General features: G+C 48.0%; 1 protein-coding gene across 1 annotated transcript in view; it reads left to right on the top strand.

Moving 5' to 3' along the window:
* The window catches only part of LOC138480573 (uncharacterized), an 878,042-nt gene that overhangs the window by 378,949 nt on the left and 480,876 nt on the right, over positions 1-18,217 (top strand). The window contains exon 3 of the mRNA XM_069612298.1: positions 9,304-9,358. Within this exon, the coding sequence (XP_069468399.1) occupies positions 9,304-9,358 (55 nt within the window). The remainder of the gene's footprint in view (positions 1-9,303; positions 9,359-18,217) is intronic.

Raw genomic sequence — 18,217 nt, 5'->3', positions numbered from 1 at the left:
ATTTCACAGTTTCCGAAAGGGCTCACTAATGTGTGTTCCCTCTGTCACCTTTCCTGGTGCCCGGTTGGGATTTGAACCTTGTTCTCAGGTTTCTAACGGGTGCTCCCTTTGCGCCTTTGCACTCTTGTCCTTTGAGACTGACTCTTAAAACTGTATTTTTAGTTGCGGTCACTTCTGCTCGCAGAGTGAGTGACGTTACAGGCACTTTCAGTTAAGCCTCTTTTCACTGTTTTCCATAAGGACAGGGTTGTCCTTAGAGTCCGTCCTTCTTTTCTTCCGAAGGTAGTGACGGAATTTCATTTGGCCCAGAAGGTGGTTGTTCCAGCATTCTATCCTCCTGCGCATCCTGGTAAGGAAGAGGAGAGGCTCCATAGGCTTGATCCTAGTAGCTTTTATGTTTCACGCATGTCCAGGGTCAGAGTGGACGATCAACTCTTTATTGGTTACGCTGGAAAGCGTTTGGGACAAGCTGTGACAAAACGGACTTTGTCTCGCTGGATTATTTTGGCCATCTCGGAGTGTTACCGCTTGGCGGGTAAGGACCCACCGGCTGGCTTGCGGGCCCATTCTACGAGGGGTGTGGCTGCATCTACTGCCCTGCAGAGGGGTGTTCCTATTCGCATCGTCTGTGATGCAGCCACCTGGGCTTCAGTACATACATTTGTACGTCAATATTCCCTCGATTCCATCCGAGGACAGGATCTGGGCTTTGGCAAGGTGGTCCTTTGCTCTGCTATTTGATTGGCTATTCTAAATTTTAATTCTAAATTCTTTTCCCTCCTCCTTGCTCTGGTACTGCTTTGGGAGTCTGTCATAGATATGTAATGCGTCGGAGGACCCAATCCCCTCAAAGAACAAGTTACTCTCTTACCTGGTAACGTTCTTTCGATGGGATGGTCCGACGACGTATTCCATATTGCTCCCTCCCTACCTTCCCCGCTGCAGAACTTCTTATGCGATTGCAGCTTACGTTCCGCAAGGCTTTGTGTCTGACTGGCAGTAGACTAATGTCACATGTTCTGGGGGAAAAAACTACAACTGAGGCTACGGGCGTCGTGCGTCCTACTTATCACATCGGATGACGTCAGATGTCGGAGGAGGTCCTCGACGACGGCGCATCGACGTCATCGACGCAGGACGCAGACGCCGAAAAAAGTTACCGAAGCAGCACAACTGTGGTGATTACCTGTCATAGATATGGAATACGTCATCGGACCATCCCATCGAAAGAACGTTACGAGGTAAGAGTGTAACTTGTTCTTCTGGAGCGTTCATGTGTCTGTTGCATGTTATGTTTTGTGTAAACGCCTGAAAAAGTGATAACATTCCTTTTATTCTTTGTTTTTAAAAACATCACAAAGCTAAATACTATTTTGCAGAACCAGACTCAAGGCATGTCTACTCGTTGCCACCAGTAATGAAAATAGAGTTGCATTTAATTAGCAGTATAGCCAAAGGATGACACCGGAAAGTACCTTGCCAGTTGTATTGATGCTCAAATATTACATTGCAACACAACTCATAAAATAACAAAACTTTGCATACAGTTTTGTAATGGCGTCCACAGCTCCAAGGTGCAGGAGTGTCATGAACCAACCACCACCACTGCGGTTTTGGGACCTGCTGCAAGTCAATGCTTATACAGGGCTCCGCAACCCCAGAAGGAAAGGGTGGGTTAGAGTGACAATGGTTGGATAGGGAAGGTGGGTGGGGGGCGGGGGGCAGTAAGGAAACCGGAATGGGGTTTAGGGAGAGCTTATGGATGGGTTGGGGATGTTAGGGTAAGGTTTTGACCACTGCGCACGCTTCCAGCGAGCTGTTACACAGCATATCACTGTCACAGTATACAAAGGCACAGCAGCATAATAAACACACATGAGGTAGTACAGCACTTAGCTTAGGTTAGTTGTCGCCCAGAGTGTCCCTTGTCTCCTGCGATTTCGTTGTGCCAGGATGTCGTAGTAGCTGTTCAAATGCTGCAAGTGCTACAATTAGTGCACATATCAAACACTGCCTCATGTGGGCTGCTGTTCACATGCATGTACACATGCAGGAGATTTAGCATGGCCGCACATAGCTACTAAACATGCAGAGTAGGGGCTGCATGTGGCTCTGGTAAGTGGTAACATGTTAGTTAGGGCACATGCAGGAGTAAGCAGTTAGTAAAGCCTTAGGGTTCAAGAACTGAATGGATATAGAGGCTGAACTCCATGAATGGCTCTGCTTTCAAAGTGTTAATACCCCTGTGCTTGCAGGTCAGTATTAAAGACCCAATAGCCTGCCCTGCCCAAATCCATCCATTCCGCCCACCCCCCATTTAGCAGACAATGGCTTAATACATTGCTCACTTTTGTTTTTTTTTTAGTTTCAGCTATTAGGTGCTGCTTTAAGCAAAAACTATTGCATTAGAGTGCAGCTGGGGAGAATGGTAAATGAGGAGGGACACAAAGTTTGTAGGTGTTTGGTTATTTGCCAGCCCATTGACCGCCCCAGGCCATGCTAATCCCCATGGCCATATCCACCCAGTTCCTGCCCCTCCCCGTCTAAAACACCTCTTCATGGGAATTCTTTGAGCTTGCTTTATTCAAGCATTACCATCAAACTTTGCAGTGTTTTCTCAGAGCAGCCATCAAGAGTTAAGGACTTAATTGGAGCTGTAAACCCGCTTATGGTCTAAGAAAAAATGTTTGACAGGTCTGCCTTCAGCCCCTGTGTGTGTCCTTCACTGAAGTCCTGTTAAAACAGACATTGGGAAAGCCAACAGTTTTGGCTGAAGTATAATTACTAGGCATTTGCCAGGCACTGCTACTATATGCCCATGTGACATAATTTTGCCGCTACCATCAACGGCCATTTAATACTACTACCACAGGGCCTGTCACGTACCAAACACAACAGCCCAAACTGTTCGCATTACCATTCATTCCTAGTGTCTAATCACCACAAGGTCCACTTGATAAACATAGAGTTAAACAGTTATAACCCACAAAAAATCCCCCAGCGTGAAGCTGTGCAGACTACAGTCAGCCCTTAATATGCATGGAAAGTTAGAAACTTCAGAAAGTAAAGCTTGCTTCTTACCTGCCTCTAATCCAGACGTGCAGCGTCCATCATGCGACTGAAAGTGGAAATGTTTGAATGAGACGGTAGATCGGTACGCTTTTTTCCTAACCCAGACTCAGCAGCTCACATGTCACCCAGCCTCCGTATCGGCCCGCCCAGTCCAGCCCCCAGAACCTTAATGCACAGTGCACTTGGAGGAAGAAGCAATTTGCAACTTCCAAATGCACACGACCCTGAAGTGTGGGACTGATGTTACTTATAATTCACTGGGAGCAGGCCGGGCTGAGCCAGCCCCCGGCCCTGCCCAGCCCGGCCGCTCCCAGTGTTTAGTAAAATAGTAACACTTGTCTAACTTGTCTTCACCTGGCTTCAGGGTGTCGCCGTTGACTCAGAGTTGCCCGCAGGGCACTCTGCGCACGGTTGGCAGCCGGGCCCGCCCTGGGCCTACTTGGATCATGCAGGCAGAGACATTTATCAAAGAAAGGTAACACCTCTGTGTTACCTTTCTCTGATGATGAATGCATCCGTGGCAGGCCGCAACGGAAAGCAATGTAACTTACGTTCTCCAGCATTGGATCTTTCATGGATTCACATGCTGTGAATATTCCCTGTCGTCAGTCTGGGAACCTCCAGTCATTTTAACTTAGCGTTTTCCTATGGAAAACATTGACACTTCAGTGTCCTATCAATTTCCTTTTTTGGGTGCTTTAGTCCCCACCAATAGGACGCAGGGTATAAATGGCCCGCCCCCGCGGCTTCCCTTCAGATTTCAACCGTCTCCAAAGTGTTGGGATCACCTTGTGTTCGTTGTGATTTTTTGCACGTGCTTGTGCTATTTTGCGATGTCTTCTGTGGCTCCCAAGAAGTCTCTGTTCCGGCCCTGTGCGACTTGTGGGCCGAAGAAAGTGTATGAGGGGGACGGGCATATGGACTGCATCTACTGCCTTTACCCTCATCACTCTGCTGACTCTTGCGAGATTTGTAGATGTTTCTCGCAGAAGACTCTTAAGGACTGCAATCAGCAGTTGGTTTGTTGGCTTACTGATGGCACCTACGCCACTTCCGATGTGGGGTCGGTCAGGAGCTTGTCCTCTGAGCGGCCTGTATAGGTGGCGGATCATCTCCGGGTGGCGTCGGCTGAGCCTCCAGCAAAGAAATCTCACCCTGCTCCTGGGTCGGAGGTCGGGAAGAGTGGTGGAGCCTCTTCAAGCACTTGTCGAAGGGGACTGCTTCGTCCAAACCTGGTCGGTCGGATCATTCCATTCGGTCTGGAGGTAGGCCCGAGAAGTCAGCGTCTCAGGAAAATGCCAAGAAAGACTTGTTGTCGAAGCGCTCCTCTTCAGGGGACCATCGCAGGTCGTCCTCTAGCCGGGAGTCCTCTAAGCACCGGTCCAGCGTTGCTAAGCAGACCGGTTCGCCTGGGAAATCTGCACCACAGATAGCGGTTCTGAGTAAGTCCTCGTCGACGGGAGTACCATCGTCAACGGTTACTCTGCCATCTACGGTACCCTTGTCGACGGTTGTGTCATCGGCTCCGGCGACGTCAGGGTTTGATAAAGGCCCGATGCTTTTCTCGTCGTCGAGGATGGATACGGAAGAATTGGTGCAGACGAGTGGCACGTGGCAGGCTTCCGCCTTTGACTCGCTGATGCCGGTTGCCATTCTACATCAAGAGACGGCTGCTTTTTCAATGTCCTCGGAGGTGGATGACGACCGGGAGCCGGTGTTGCGACCATCGGCCTTGGGGCTGCAGTGTGTTGGACCTTCGATCTCAGGGGTCCGGGGGGGGCTGGTCCGGCTAATTACCCACTTGTGAACCCGCAGGCTACGTTGTCGCTTCAGGTTATGTCCACGCTGCAATCCTTGTTGGGCCAGCTGGATTCGAGGTTACCCCCTCTACCTGTGGTTCCGGTGGGGCCCGTCATGGACGCGGTTGGTGTTCCTCCGCGTTCGTTGGCTACGGCTGGGTTGCCGGGGCCTCTGCCAGTGAGTGAAGATCGTCCACGTTCCTACCCTGACGAGGGTGAGCTGCGGAGTTGGAGTCAGTGTGCCTCGGGAGTCCATGTCTACTGGCTCTTCGTCGCCGACGAGGGACACGACGTGGGATTTGGACGGGGAGGTAGAACAGCCCTGTAGTCCAGCGCAACCATCCCCTCCCGATGTTGGGGTGTTCCACGCCATGATGGCTAAGGCGTGTGTGGAATTTGGTTTGACTCCTGAGGAAGAGCAAATGGAGTGCTTCCTGTTCGACCACATGGGCAAGAGACAGAAATCTGTATTCTCTGTGCCTATCCTGGACCACGTGTGGCAGGCGGACCTGCGCACGATGCAGCATCCCTTCTCGGAACCGGCTGTTAAAGGGAGGCTCGAGAAGAAGTTTAAGGCCCCTGACTCTACTCCGAAGTGCTTAGTGTCGTAACCCACTCCTGAGTCTGTAGTATCGACAGCGGCCAGCCGTAAAGCCCGGAGTCAACACAAGTGTTACTCCTCCGGACAGTGACGCCAGGAGACAGGATGCCTTCGGGAAGGTTTTGACTGTTGGGGCGACAATGATGAAAGCGAACAATTCCTTAGCGATCATGGCACGCTATGATTGTGAGCTGTGGCATCGGCTAGCACCTATTTTGGAACATCTGCCGGAGGAGCACCGCAAGTCCGCCATGCTTTTGGTGCGTGAGGGGGAGGAAGCTTCCAATCACAGTATTAATATTGCCGTGGACCTAGCAGAGTCCGGCTTTAAACTGATTAACAACAGCGTTGTGCTGCTTCACCAACCCTGGCTTGAGTGCACAGACTTTCGCCCTGAGGTGCATTATAAGGTTCTGGACATGCCCTGTGAGGGGGAGCAGTTGTTTGGTGAGAAAATTGATGAGGCCCTCAAAGGAATGAAGGAGGGCACTGAGACTCGTTGGAGCTTTGCTGAGTGGGTGCTTTTTTCACTCCTTTCATCCGTTCCGAGGGGCTTCAGGAAATGACTGGTTTACTTCCACCAGAGACCGCGGTTATGGTCGATCTGGGTATTCCTCCCATGGGTATTGGAGGTTGGGGCAGTCAGCGCAGAAGAGACGGGACTTTCAGGCCTCGAGGAAAAGAGGTGCGCAGTCCTCCTCCTCTAAAGGGAGACAGGCTAAACCACAACAATGACTGTCTTCAGGGCAATCTGCTGGGGGCAGGGTGGCACTCCACATGGACGAGAGGTGCAAGATTACATCGGACCGTTGGGTGTTGGACAAGGTGCGTGTTTGCCCCTCGCTGGAGTTCGTGTTCCCCGTTTTCCATTCCTCCAGTGTATGCCGTGCAACCTCACCTTCACATCCTACTGCCGGAGGTTGTACTTATGCTGCAGAAAGGGGCTATAGAATTGGTTCCGGTGGCCGAGAAAGGCCAAGGGATTTATTCCTGCTATTTTGTCGTGAAGAAACCCAATGACAAATGGCGGCCCAATCTGGATCTTCGAGCGTTGAACAACACTCTGCAACACCTGAAGTTCTAATGCTGATTCTACAGGAAGTCATTCGGTCAGTGCAGCCGAACGAGTTTCTGGCGTTGTTGGACTTACAGGACACATACTTCCACATTCCCATGCGTCGACAGCACCGCAAGTTCCTGTGTTTTCTCGTAGAAGATCATTACCAGTTTTGGGTACTCCCGTTTGGTTTAAAGTCTTCTCCCAGGACGTTTACAAAATGTTTGGCGGCGTGGCTCTGACGGGAGGGGCATCACGTATACCCGTACCTGGACGACTGACTGGTGCAGTGTTCGTCGCCAGGGGAAGCGCAGGAAAGTCTTGTCGCTACCATGCAGCTGTTACAACGGCTGGGCTTCGCCATAAACTTCGAGAAGTCCTTTCTGTCGCCTTCCAAGGACTTGGTGTTTCTGGGGGCAGAGTTTCAGACTCATCTGGGAATTGTGAAGCCCGAGGGCGAGGAAGCTCCGGCAAAGGGCGGCGGAGTGGAAGATTGGTGCAAGGGTGTAGGTCCAGACCTACATGTCACTGTTGGGGGCCATGGCGTCATGCATTCCGCTGTTGCCAAACTGTCGTCTCTTCATGAGGCCAGTGCAGGAGTTCCTCGTGGAACGGGGGGCTCAGTCGTGGCTGGTGGTCTGACAAGGTGGTGATCAACGGCAGTCTGGTGGACGCTCTTTACTGGTGGCAGTGCTCAATAAATCTGGTTCAGGGCATGCCATTGCTGGAACCAGAGTGCCAATTCACGATTGTGGCGGATGCCTCTCAGACAGGATGGGGGGGGGCGCATCTCGGCGGCTCACAGGTTCAAGGCCTGTGGTCTCTGGAGTCTTGGTTCCACATAAATGTGCTAGAGTTGAGAGCGGTACATTGGGCCCTGAAATTGTTTCTGCTGCGCATACGCGGTTCGTGGTGAGGGTGTTGACAGACAATACCACCACAATGTTTAATCTCAGGAAACAGGGGGGCACGCATTCCAGGGTGCTGTTGAAAGAAGCGCAGGAACTTTGGCATTGGGCTCTGTTGGATGACATTGGCATTGGAGTTTTGAATGTACAGGTGGACGCGCTCAGCAGGGATGTCGGCCAGCTCCACTAATGGCAGCTGAAGGAGCAACAGGTGTCCATGATCTTCCAGAAATGGGGCCATTCTCCGTTGGATTTCTCCGCAACAAGGGAGAACAAACAATGCAGGGCGTTCGCCAGCAGGTGGGCTCACCCCGAGTCTCTACGGGATGCGTTCTCATTCCCGTGGATAGGCCGATTCGCTTATGCATTTCCTCCGTTTCCGCTCATTCGACGGACCCTCGAGTGGATTTGGAGATACCCATGCCATGTGATTCTGGTGGCTACATTCTGGGCCAGGCATCTGTGGTTCTCGGATCTCCTTCATCTGTCCGTAGCGGAGCCGATTCGGTTGGAAGCGACGCTGGACCTTCTGTCTCAGGACAAGGGCGCTGTGTGGCACCACAATCCGGGATCTCTCAGCCTGACTGCTTGGCTCCTGACGTCTCAGAGTTTGGCCTGCTAAGGTTTTCCAGTGACTGGGCGAATTTCGGAGGTGGCAAGAGCACCGTCCACGAATGTCTCCTACGTGTGTAAATGGAAAAGGTTTTGTGTGTGGTGTAAGGGCCAGCCGGGTGGACCCTTTGAACATTTCATCTGAGCAAGTTCTTCCCTTCCGGTGCCTGTTTTCTTAAGCATGGGGCTACCCACTTTACCTACTTCCATTGGCAGCTACATATTTGGAACTACATATTTGGCTAGAGTTTCCCCAACCTTACTAAAAATCTGATGAGCCCGAATGTCTTCAATGTGAGGTAAATCAAGGGCCTGCAGCCTTGTCTGCCACATGCTTGAATTCTAAAATGAAAACCCTCCAGGCACAAAGTGCTCTGGTACAACCATGCTCTCACACAATGTAGCCTTTTTATGATGTGCCTGGCACTACTTAATCCACCACCAAAACACTCTGGCAGAAGTTGCCTCAGCCATGATACTGTCACAAGACACTATTCATTCTGGTACTAGAATTGCTCCACACAACAGTTAGAAATAGAGATTTGCTGTAGCTGTGCTCTGATCCATAATCAGACAAGTTATGCTAAGTCGCCTGGCAATAGATTTTTACCACAAAAACAGAATCCTCACACAATTGCTGCACCCATTGTCTTGCGTAATCCACTCATGCACTTAGTTACCATGATGCTCTCTGTGACAGTCCACAATAGCCTGAAGGCAGTTGGTAAATGTAAAACAAATATACACAACGTGCCTACTGTCCACGCATAGGAGAAAATACATTTGCTGCACCGGACCACAAATAACATGTCCTGGGTGTTGTGATGTAGGAATTCCACTACGCTTGATATTCGTCTGTTGAGGGTAACTAACAATTGTCTCAGCATCCCCTCATGCTAAATCGGTGCATTTTACTTTTCCTTGGTTTTTTAAGAGGCTGCAACTGTGGTTTCCTGAGATCCAGCAAGCAGCCCTATGGCTGGTGGTAACCATTTGTTTAGAATGTCAAAATCATAGCAGTATGCATATCCAGACTAGCCACTGTTAGGTAAATGATGAAATAAAGGGTTGGTGCAGGCGAGTAATACCTTGCTGATTCCTCAGTTCAATATTCCTAGTCCTATGTCCAAGAGCAAGTCAATCAAATGCTCTCTTGTGGTTAGTATACGTGTAATGTCAACAGCAACAAAAATCCACTCAAGTATAGTGTATATTTGATCCTTCTAATTTTTTCACTTCATTTTATCTTTCTAGAAATGTGAATTGTGTCCACAAAAGGTTGGCGCCTTAAAGAGAACTGATACTGGAGGTAAGCATGAATGCCTTTTCTTCTGAGCTGTTTAATTTTGTTTTGTTACCAAACCCATTAGATAAAAAAGACATGGAGTTTGTTGGTAAGGTGCTTGTGAAGAGAATTATAAGTGTTTGGCGGTTCTGGAATTCTGGAAGATAATCATTGAGAAACTTGTAGGTGCATAGTTTGTAACTAGCATTCTTGGACATCGGATCAGTGTACAGGTTTTGTTGAAAGTCATTGTAGAGGTTTTACTTGGTCTAAGTTATGAAATGTAATTGATCTACATGTTTTATCCAGTCGAAGATGTTTAGTTTTATTGATGTCCTTTTTCTACTGTGAATATTTGAATGGCAACACTGTTGATACATTGATATCAACTATTTGAGATGTGTAAACTACAAACTGAGCTGCCTCTTTGCTTAAATCTGAATACCTGGTACTCCACTAAGTGGTGCTCATTTAATTATCCTTTGATGGCACTTCTTGTTACCCTCAGTTTTCTCTAATGGCTCTTTGCACCTTCTGCTGCTCCGGGAAAGGTCTTTGATCATAGTTTTCAATTCGTCCACCCACCCACACACAAAGGAGCGGTTCAGAGGTGTCGGAAACGTGTAATAGTTGGTAAAGGAGTTTGGGATATCTTCTGAGAACGAACATGGGTCAAATACCCTGTTCTATACAATCTCTTCCACTCTGGAGGGTTAACAACCACATTGTAGCTCACTGCACCCTTCACAGAGTAGAAATATGTATTTGCATATCTGTCTTTGTTCCACCCACAAGGGCAGTCCAGCACTGACATGCTAGTGTGTTTTGGCCTTGTTGGGCCACCTCAGTGAGGTGAAGCAGAGCCTCCCTATGGCACAGGCCCACCCTAAGTAACCCAGGGTGATCCAGACGTGGATCCCTTGCTCAGCTTCACCTCACTGAGGAGGCCCAGCAAGGCTGAAACACGTGCCTGGGTGTTGCTGATGGTACCCTAAATCAGATGAGTTTCCTAGCATTTTGGTGCTGGACTGCCCTTGTGGGTGTGCCCTGACTGCTATGCAAATGGATATTTCTCATATATGAAGGGTGCAGTGAGTTAAAACGTGGTTGTAGACCCTCCTGAGTGCAAGAAATTCCATTGAACACAAGGTATTTGACTCATGTTTGTTCAGAGTAGAGGAGTTCCCACACTCCTTTGTAATTGTCCAATAGTTTGTTTTGATAATCGGCCTCTAGGGAGACATTCAGTTATAGAGGGGTTTGGATGTTGGCTTGATACAGATGAGAGAAATTTATGGGGTTTGAGACTCAGTAACACTGGAAATACCTGAATCTTTCACACACCTGCAAGACAAATGCTGCTTTTCATTCCAGGAAGGTAACAGTGGATTTGTAAAGCTCAGTTGTTTGTGTGTTTTTTTACAAGCTTTGTATAACCTACTCTTACATTTTCATTCCATCACGTGGTTTGCAGACCAGGCGCATTAACTTGAATAGCATGCATTGTATTAACGACTTAACCAAAACCACAAACAAGTCGACCCCCGGGTACCAAGGAAACTCAAGTTTTACATTTCCACCCATCTCATCCCCGCTTCTCCTCGGTTATTTGAACCTCATCTTCTGTAAGTCTCCAAATAGAGAAATTCTGCGTTAGCCCAGGCTTGTAATATTGTTTTCTCTCGTTTACATTTTCGGAAATGAGTGACACTTCTACAAAGTTCTGAAAACCTCCATTCACCAGAGCATTTGTGTTTCCCTTGCCAAGACCCCCACTCCTATATTTTCACCCACCATTGTGCCAGTATAATTTTTCAGAATTGGGCCAGTGTTAATCATGGTGTACTTAAAAAGTGAGTCATTAAAGTAACCCCAGTCCCCTCCCATTGTATGGGCCCCTTCCAACACCTTACCCAGTATTAAAACCAGAGGATCCAGAGGCAATTGGATGCCCATTACATCTTTAGTATGGCCTGAGATTTCTTTCCAGACTATGAGGAATTTCGACATGTCCACCACATATGGCCCAAGTTATTTATTTCTCCACAGCCCCTCCAACACAGTGGTGAGGAATCAGCTGTGATCCTGTTAATTCTCTGGGGTGTGAGGTACCATCTGTAGCATATCTTGCAGGTTGTCTCTAATGTTGCTGAATTTAGATGCCATACGTGCTCTTTCCCTGATGTGTTCCCAGTCCTCTTGTGTAATATCCACTCCTGACTCCTGCCCGCCCCACTGTATCATATGGGGCATCTTATCTTCTGGGGCATCCCTACAGAACAATTTGTATAGTTTTGAAATCCTAACCTTGTCGGTGGCATCCTTTAGCGATACCTCTAGGGATCAGATTCCCTGCACGTCTCACCAGCCTGTTCATAATCCAATGCCTAATGTGGACATAACACCATCTTTCATGCTCTCCGAAATGGTAGTTAGTCTTGGTCTTTGAATGTTGGGAGACTTCCAACTTTTTGCAAATCTTGCACGGTGCTATCCAAGTTCTTGTACCTTAGTCACTAGGCCATTCTAGCATTGGGGTAATTTGTGCAGCTGTTGTGGATCTCCTGATATCCGTGATACCAAGTCCCCCCCAACGGCAGGGATCTAGTCCATTTTGATCTCACTCACAATACTTGCTTGTTTCCTGTTACATATAAAAGCAAATACTTCCCTCTGCAGTCATTTGACCATTGCTGTAGGGATCTGTATTGGATGGGCACAAAATAAATACAGCACCCTGGGTAGCAGGGCCATTTTCACTGCTGCTATTTTGGAGAACCAGTAGAGATCTGGAGGTCCTACTTCCTAAGATCTTAATCTTGGGGGAGGATAGCTCCTGGGCAACATGCTCGTCTTGATTTTATTTTATTTATAAAGCGCAAAAAACCAGGCCCAGGGGCAACCGGGCGCATACTCTTAAACATGTTACAAAAAGCAGTAGTTACAGTGAGTTACGAAGATATACAGCATATATACATGTACCGAAGGGTACCATTAACAGCGTATAATACAGGGACAGAGCAGAGAGAAAATGTATATTCAGTCCTGTACCCCACATGGAGTCTGGACTGTGTCAAGATCTCAGGAGTCTTGAGAGAGCAGCCATGTTTTAGCATTGTTCTTGAAGGAGTGGAATGATGGTTCAATTCTGATAGGTGTGGGCAAGGTGTTCCAGAGTTTGGAGGCCAGGACGGGGAAGCTCACCCCACCAGCTTTTTGGAGTTTGCATCTAGGCACAATGAGGCTGTGAGTTTGGGCTGCTCTGGTAGGTCGAGTGGAGGTGTGGCGTGAGAAGCGAGCGGACGGGTAAGGTGGGGCATTGTTGGTCAGACATTTGTGAGTCAAAGCTAGGGTTTTCAGGGCAATTCTGTTTTACCGGGAGCCAGCGTAAGTCCAATCTGACGGAGTAGATATGAGAGCGTCTCGGGATGTTTAAGGCTGCCCTTAAGGCATTATTTTGTACAGTTTGCAATTTATTAAGGTTAGACTGACTGGTCCCTAGGTAGAGAGCACTACAGTAGTCGATTTTGGCCATAACAAGAGTTCTGGCGAGTGTGATACAGTTGGTGGAATTTAGGAAGGGTCTACAGGCAGTGATAAGTTTGCAGGTATAGGCCGAAGCTGACCTAACTGCATTTATTTGTCTGTTCAGAGAAAGCGAGGAGTCAAGATAGACCCCAAGCGTCTTAGTATCTTTGGAGACTTTAATGTCATTGCCGTCAATAATGAAGGACTTGTAGGTTTGGTCTAGTTTGTTGAGCCGATGATTTGATCCTAAAAGTAAGAGCTCAGTCTTATCATCGTTAAGGCAAAGTTTGTGCTGTGCCATCCAGGCCTGGATGACCGAGTAAACATTGTTAAGGGCTTTGGTGTTAGCTGTATAGTCTCCTGTGATAGGGATGAGTATCTGGGTGTCGTCCGCGTAGTTATTGTAGGAGACACCCAGATAGTCAAGCACATCGAAGAGGGGCTTGGTGAATACGTTATGCAACGTAGGGGATACACACGAGCCTTGAGGAACGCCACAGTGAATAGGGGAGGCATCCGCTGATGCCAGCAGTGAGAAGACCCTCATGGATCTATTGCTCAGGAATGAGTGGATCTAGGCATTGGCAGAGTCGGAGAAGTGGGCTGCGGATTTGAGATGCTGCCAGCGTATTTGGTGGTTGACCAGATCAAAACCCGCGGAGAGATCGAGGAGGAGAAGAGCTAGCTTCCCATTGTCCTTCAGTGTTTTGGAAGCAAGACGATGCAGAGCAACACCGGTTTGATCCCCGGGTCCATGCTTAGAAACCTCTGGGTATTAAGCGCGTTATATATAACCACTCCCAAAAATAAAATGACAATAGTCATCCTCCAGAGCTCCAGAATCTTCGCATTAGACGTCTTCATAGTTTTCTGCCAAAATCACCCTCAAGTAATCTGTCTCCCCCCTACCCCCCATCTAATTAAGAATTCCCTTTCCCACATGCGCGCCTCTTCAGGATCCTCAAATATCGAGCTTTCCAGATTTCTTAGTTAATTGTGAAGCTTGTCACGCTCCCAAATCGCTCTAGTGTCTCCATTGCCCGAGGTAGGGTCCTTCCGGTATTCCTCATGAACAGAAGACCATAGTTTGCGTACAACACTGTCGTATGTTGTCGACCGAAAGCTATTATGCCCGTTATCACTTTGTCCCTTCATGCCAGAGGCTCCATGGCCATTGCAAATACCAGTGACTACAACGGACAAACCGGACTAGTGCCTGCCCTAGTGGCGATAAGTGTAGTAAATTCTCCATTGACGTTAAGCCTCATAGGTGATTGGAAATGTGCTAAAACCATATCCCTGAATCGGGGTCCTAAGCCAAACTCTTCCAACGCATATTTCAGAGAGGTCCAGTCCTACGGTTGACCGCCCGTTGGGCGTTCAGCGCCACCATAGAGAACTTCTACCTCTATCTTCTCCCCCAGTCTGAGGTGGACTGCCCGCCATATATTATCATAGGTCGATCCGGGCGAACTGTCCTTAGGCGTGTGGCCAATAGCTTAGCATATGTCTGCATATCCCCATTGAGCAGCAATATGGGGCGATAACTCGAACATTCGTTTGGGTCCTTTCCCGGTTTCTGCACCAGGTTAGTCGTTTATTGCATCATGCCTTGCAAAACTATCCCTTTTTCCGCAATAGTATTGAATACATTTGTGAGTAGCTTCACCAAAAATTGTTTAAAAAAATAGGTGTTCTCAAATTCATCCAGAACGGGGGGGTTTGTTTCAGGGACAGGGAGTCTATCGCTTTGCCCACTTATTCTTGAGTAACGGTTCTCCCTAGCATCCCTCTATCTGCTATTGTAATTCTAAGCACGTTCGTCTCGGCCAATACATTTCTTTGTGTCTGTTTCGGAATGTTCCCTATCTAAAATGTCCTTATAGTAACTTTTGACAATCCCTCTTTTCTCGGTTTCCCTTCTATGTAGGACTCCCTGTGCATCCTTCAATTCTGTAATATAGTTCCACAGTTTTTGTGTTTGCAATTTTGCTGCCAAAAGCCTCTTTGCTTTATTTCCTTTTGTGTAGTACGATAGTTTGGTCTGCAAGATCAATTGGGCCGATCTATCTGCCAAATCAGCCTGCAATTGGATATGCGCCTTTGTTAAGGCCCTTAGTGCCTTAACATACCGTTTGTGTTTGTGTACCCCTCAGCCACCTTAACTAGTTGCTCCAGTCCATTTCGGGTAGTTTCCCCCCTCACCATCATTAGTGCCGCTGGTTTCCCAATAAGTTCACACCCCCTTTGCCAACCCTTGCCAGCATCCCTTATAGTTCATCAGTCCGTGCCCTCCACCTCATCCTCTCTCAAGTAATTCTGAAGTACCCTTTTTAAGTGTTTTAATCGCCAGTCCCTTAGGACAAGGTAATTTGGACGCTTTGAAACACAATTTACTTGATGTATAAGCGCCTTACAAATGCAAAATAAAATAAAACAATAAAATGTAAGTGCCACGGTTTCCTTCCCTTCGCTTGGGTCACTCCAGACAATATGCTTTCCAAGGCCAGAGCATAATCTGAGGGGTACCCAAGACCGACTTCCACAGATAGCTCCTCCGGGACTAATGTGGAAGTGATCATATATATTCTCGAGTGACCCCCCCCCACCCTTTGAACTGCAGAAAAATTGCCAAATTCTCGGTCTTCCTGTTGGAAGAAGCGTCGGGTTTCAATAAACTCCAATTCCTTAAACAGACTAGCTAAAGTGGGTCTCTTGCACAGGTACAGTGGTGTGGAGCGGAAAAGTTGCATCCATCTCTGGGTCCATGACACAGTTTAAATCCCCTTCGATCACCACATATCTCTGAGACCCCCTAGTCACCCCAGGAGTGCGATCAAGTAATCATCCTGGCGATCATTTGTAGCATATGATGAGACAGTGTAAAAAGCTGTCCATCCAGAACCCCTTTAACAATTGGGTATTTACCTTCTGGGTCTCTATAAATTGTTTACTGAATCGTCCCCCTCGACTGATCAGAGTAGTCACCCCATGCTTCTTTTCACAAACAGAAGCAAAGTATTGCAACGGATATTCCTTGTGTTTCAGCCTCTCTTCATCCTGAGCTAACATATGTGTTTCCTGTATGAAAACCACATTGGGTCTCACTTCTATTAGTCTCCTTAATATTGACTGCCTTTTTTGTGGGGTAGTTGTGACCCCCGCATGTTCAGGGTAACCAATCCCTGGCCAATCATTTGACCCTGGGGTGTTCCATGGCGCTCCAGCATCTCAACGCTGATCGTAGGCTAGACCATTCCCTTCTCACCCGTATTTGTCGACACAACTTTACCCCTCTTATCTTGAATCGGACATAAACAACATTGCACCTACCTTTTCCTAACATCCCATTATCCTAAGGGCAGTGTGATGAATCTAATGGTGTCCTCACTTCTTTCCCGGCTATCACTGACCTCTCCCCATGTGGCCAGGGTGACTGCAGCCGCTACCTGGTGCTGACCCTGGGGGCGGCTATATGAGGGGAGAATCACATGGGGGGGGGACAACCTCTGGGAGAAAGCCATGGCGCCATTGAATGAGACATGGCATCCGCCTTCTTTTGAGGATACCCCCAACCCTGCCTAATGCCTTAATGACTTACTGTTACACCGCCCCTCATTCACCTATTGACAATGCTGAAGATCTTCTAATTAGAGCTGTAGATGAGTCATCGAAATCTGACTTTCCCTCTAAAAGTAATAAACACTTTCTCAGCCTCTACCTACAAGTCATCTACAACTGACTTGCCTTTAAAGAACAATTACCCAGGCTTTCCATACTTTACCTAAAAACATCAAGAATGGACTTCCATTCCCATAACTACCAGAGAACTGCAACGAGGAAGATTAACAGAGTAATGCAGATCACAGAAGGCCAGGAACACAGGCTGCGCTCTAGTTGCACGTGTGACGGGGAGATTTAAACAGACATAGCCGCTTACTGAAGCATGCTGCTGGAGGGAGAAAGCTGCTTCTCTCGGGGCATACTGAGAGACAGTGGAGAGGAGAGACGGCCGTGGAGCGAACCGGATCAGGAACCAAAGAGGGAAGCTGATGGCAAGAAGAAACACGCTGTGGGAAAGCCATAAGCCAACTGAGGACTCCTGGGCGTTCGCAGGTGTTTGGAGGCAGCCTTTGTCCTACCGCAGCATGAAGACATGAAGCAGAAGAGCCCAGTAGGGACCGCAGGAGGCAGAAGAGCTGAGAAACTAATGCAGCTACAGAGCAGGAAACGATAAACGACCGTTACTGGCCTACCGTGGGAGAAGGAGAATACGCCAGCCAGTGCTGGTGAGTCCACCCAAGAGAAGTGGGGACGCTGTAGCAGCCATGCCAAAACCGGATTAATATTACTGAAGCATATGAGTGAGAGAGCATGCCTTAGAAAGGGTGAACAGAAGAATAAAACAAGCCTTGTTTGTGGGTGTATGCAATACACATGTAAATGTCCTGGCAGGATAATATACCAGACAGATATAATATCAGGAAAAGCAAGAGACTCTCCAGTTCGGAGGGGTGTGCTGAGCTCACCCAAGAAAAGCCCTGGCAGGGAAGTATCCAAGTCAAATTAAAGGTATACGAAAGCTACCTATATTTGAACACCCTGCCAGGATAGTATATCAGGCAGTTGTAAGTGTGTGCATCAGAAAGAGAAATCCCGGGGAAGGGAACCACCCTCTGGTACAAGGAACTCTACCTGTTGAAACTTTTGACTTTGAGTTATGTATTTTCCTTTTTGAACACTTTTTGTGTACCACTCAAGGCCAAAGACATTATCTGTTATACTTGAGAAGTTAGTTTGTTAGAATGTTAGGGCCAGAATAGTACTTTGGACACGGGATAATTTTGCTTTGGACATTCTGACATTGGCAGACCCTTATGTTTGGTTTTAGGTAGGGAAGCACTTTTTAGAGCAAGGACAGAGGCATTTCCCCACCCACTTTTATTTTAATGAAGGTTTATGGCCGAAACCATAAGTCTCTGTGTCAGTATCTCATTCCTGGTCCATCACAGCAGTTTCCCCAAACCTGTGCCCAAAAGAGCACGCCACCCCCCACAGAGTGCGTTTGCAGAATCATCTGCAAACTTCCACAATGAAATTCTGCTAAACCAGCATCTTCCCTCCATACCCTCCCGCATCCATTTCTGGCGCAAAGCATTCATGTGTATCATGGATATACCCTTTGCTCAAACAGTTTGCTATGACACCAACATTTTGCATTCTTCTCCCAACTGTAACCCCTACAAGCGACTATTCAATAACTAAATACCCCCCCCCCCCTCCCCCCCAATCCCCCACATCCACTCAAGTCTTGTCTAGCTTTGGTGCATCCTTCCACGCACCCCCATGGGCCGA

The sequence above is a fragment of the Ambystoma mexicanum genome, chromosome 5p, assembly GCF_040938575.1.
Source record: "Ambystoma mexicanum isolate Mex_15411 chromosome 5p, UKY_AmexF1_1, whole genome shotgun sequence".
NCBI lineage: Eukaryota > Metazoa > Chordata > Amphibia > Caudata > Ambystomatidae > Ambystoma > Ambystoma mexicanum.
This window is presented reverse-complemented; position numbering and strand designations above follow the sequence as displayed.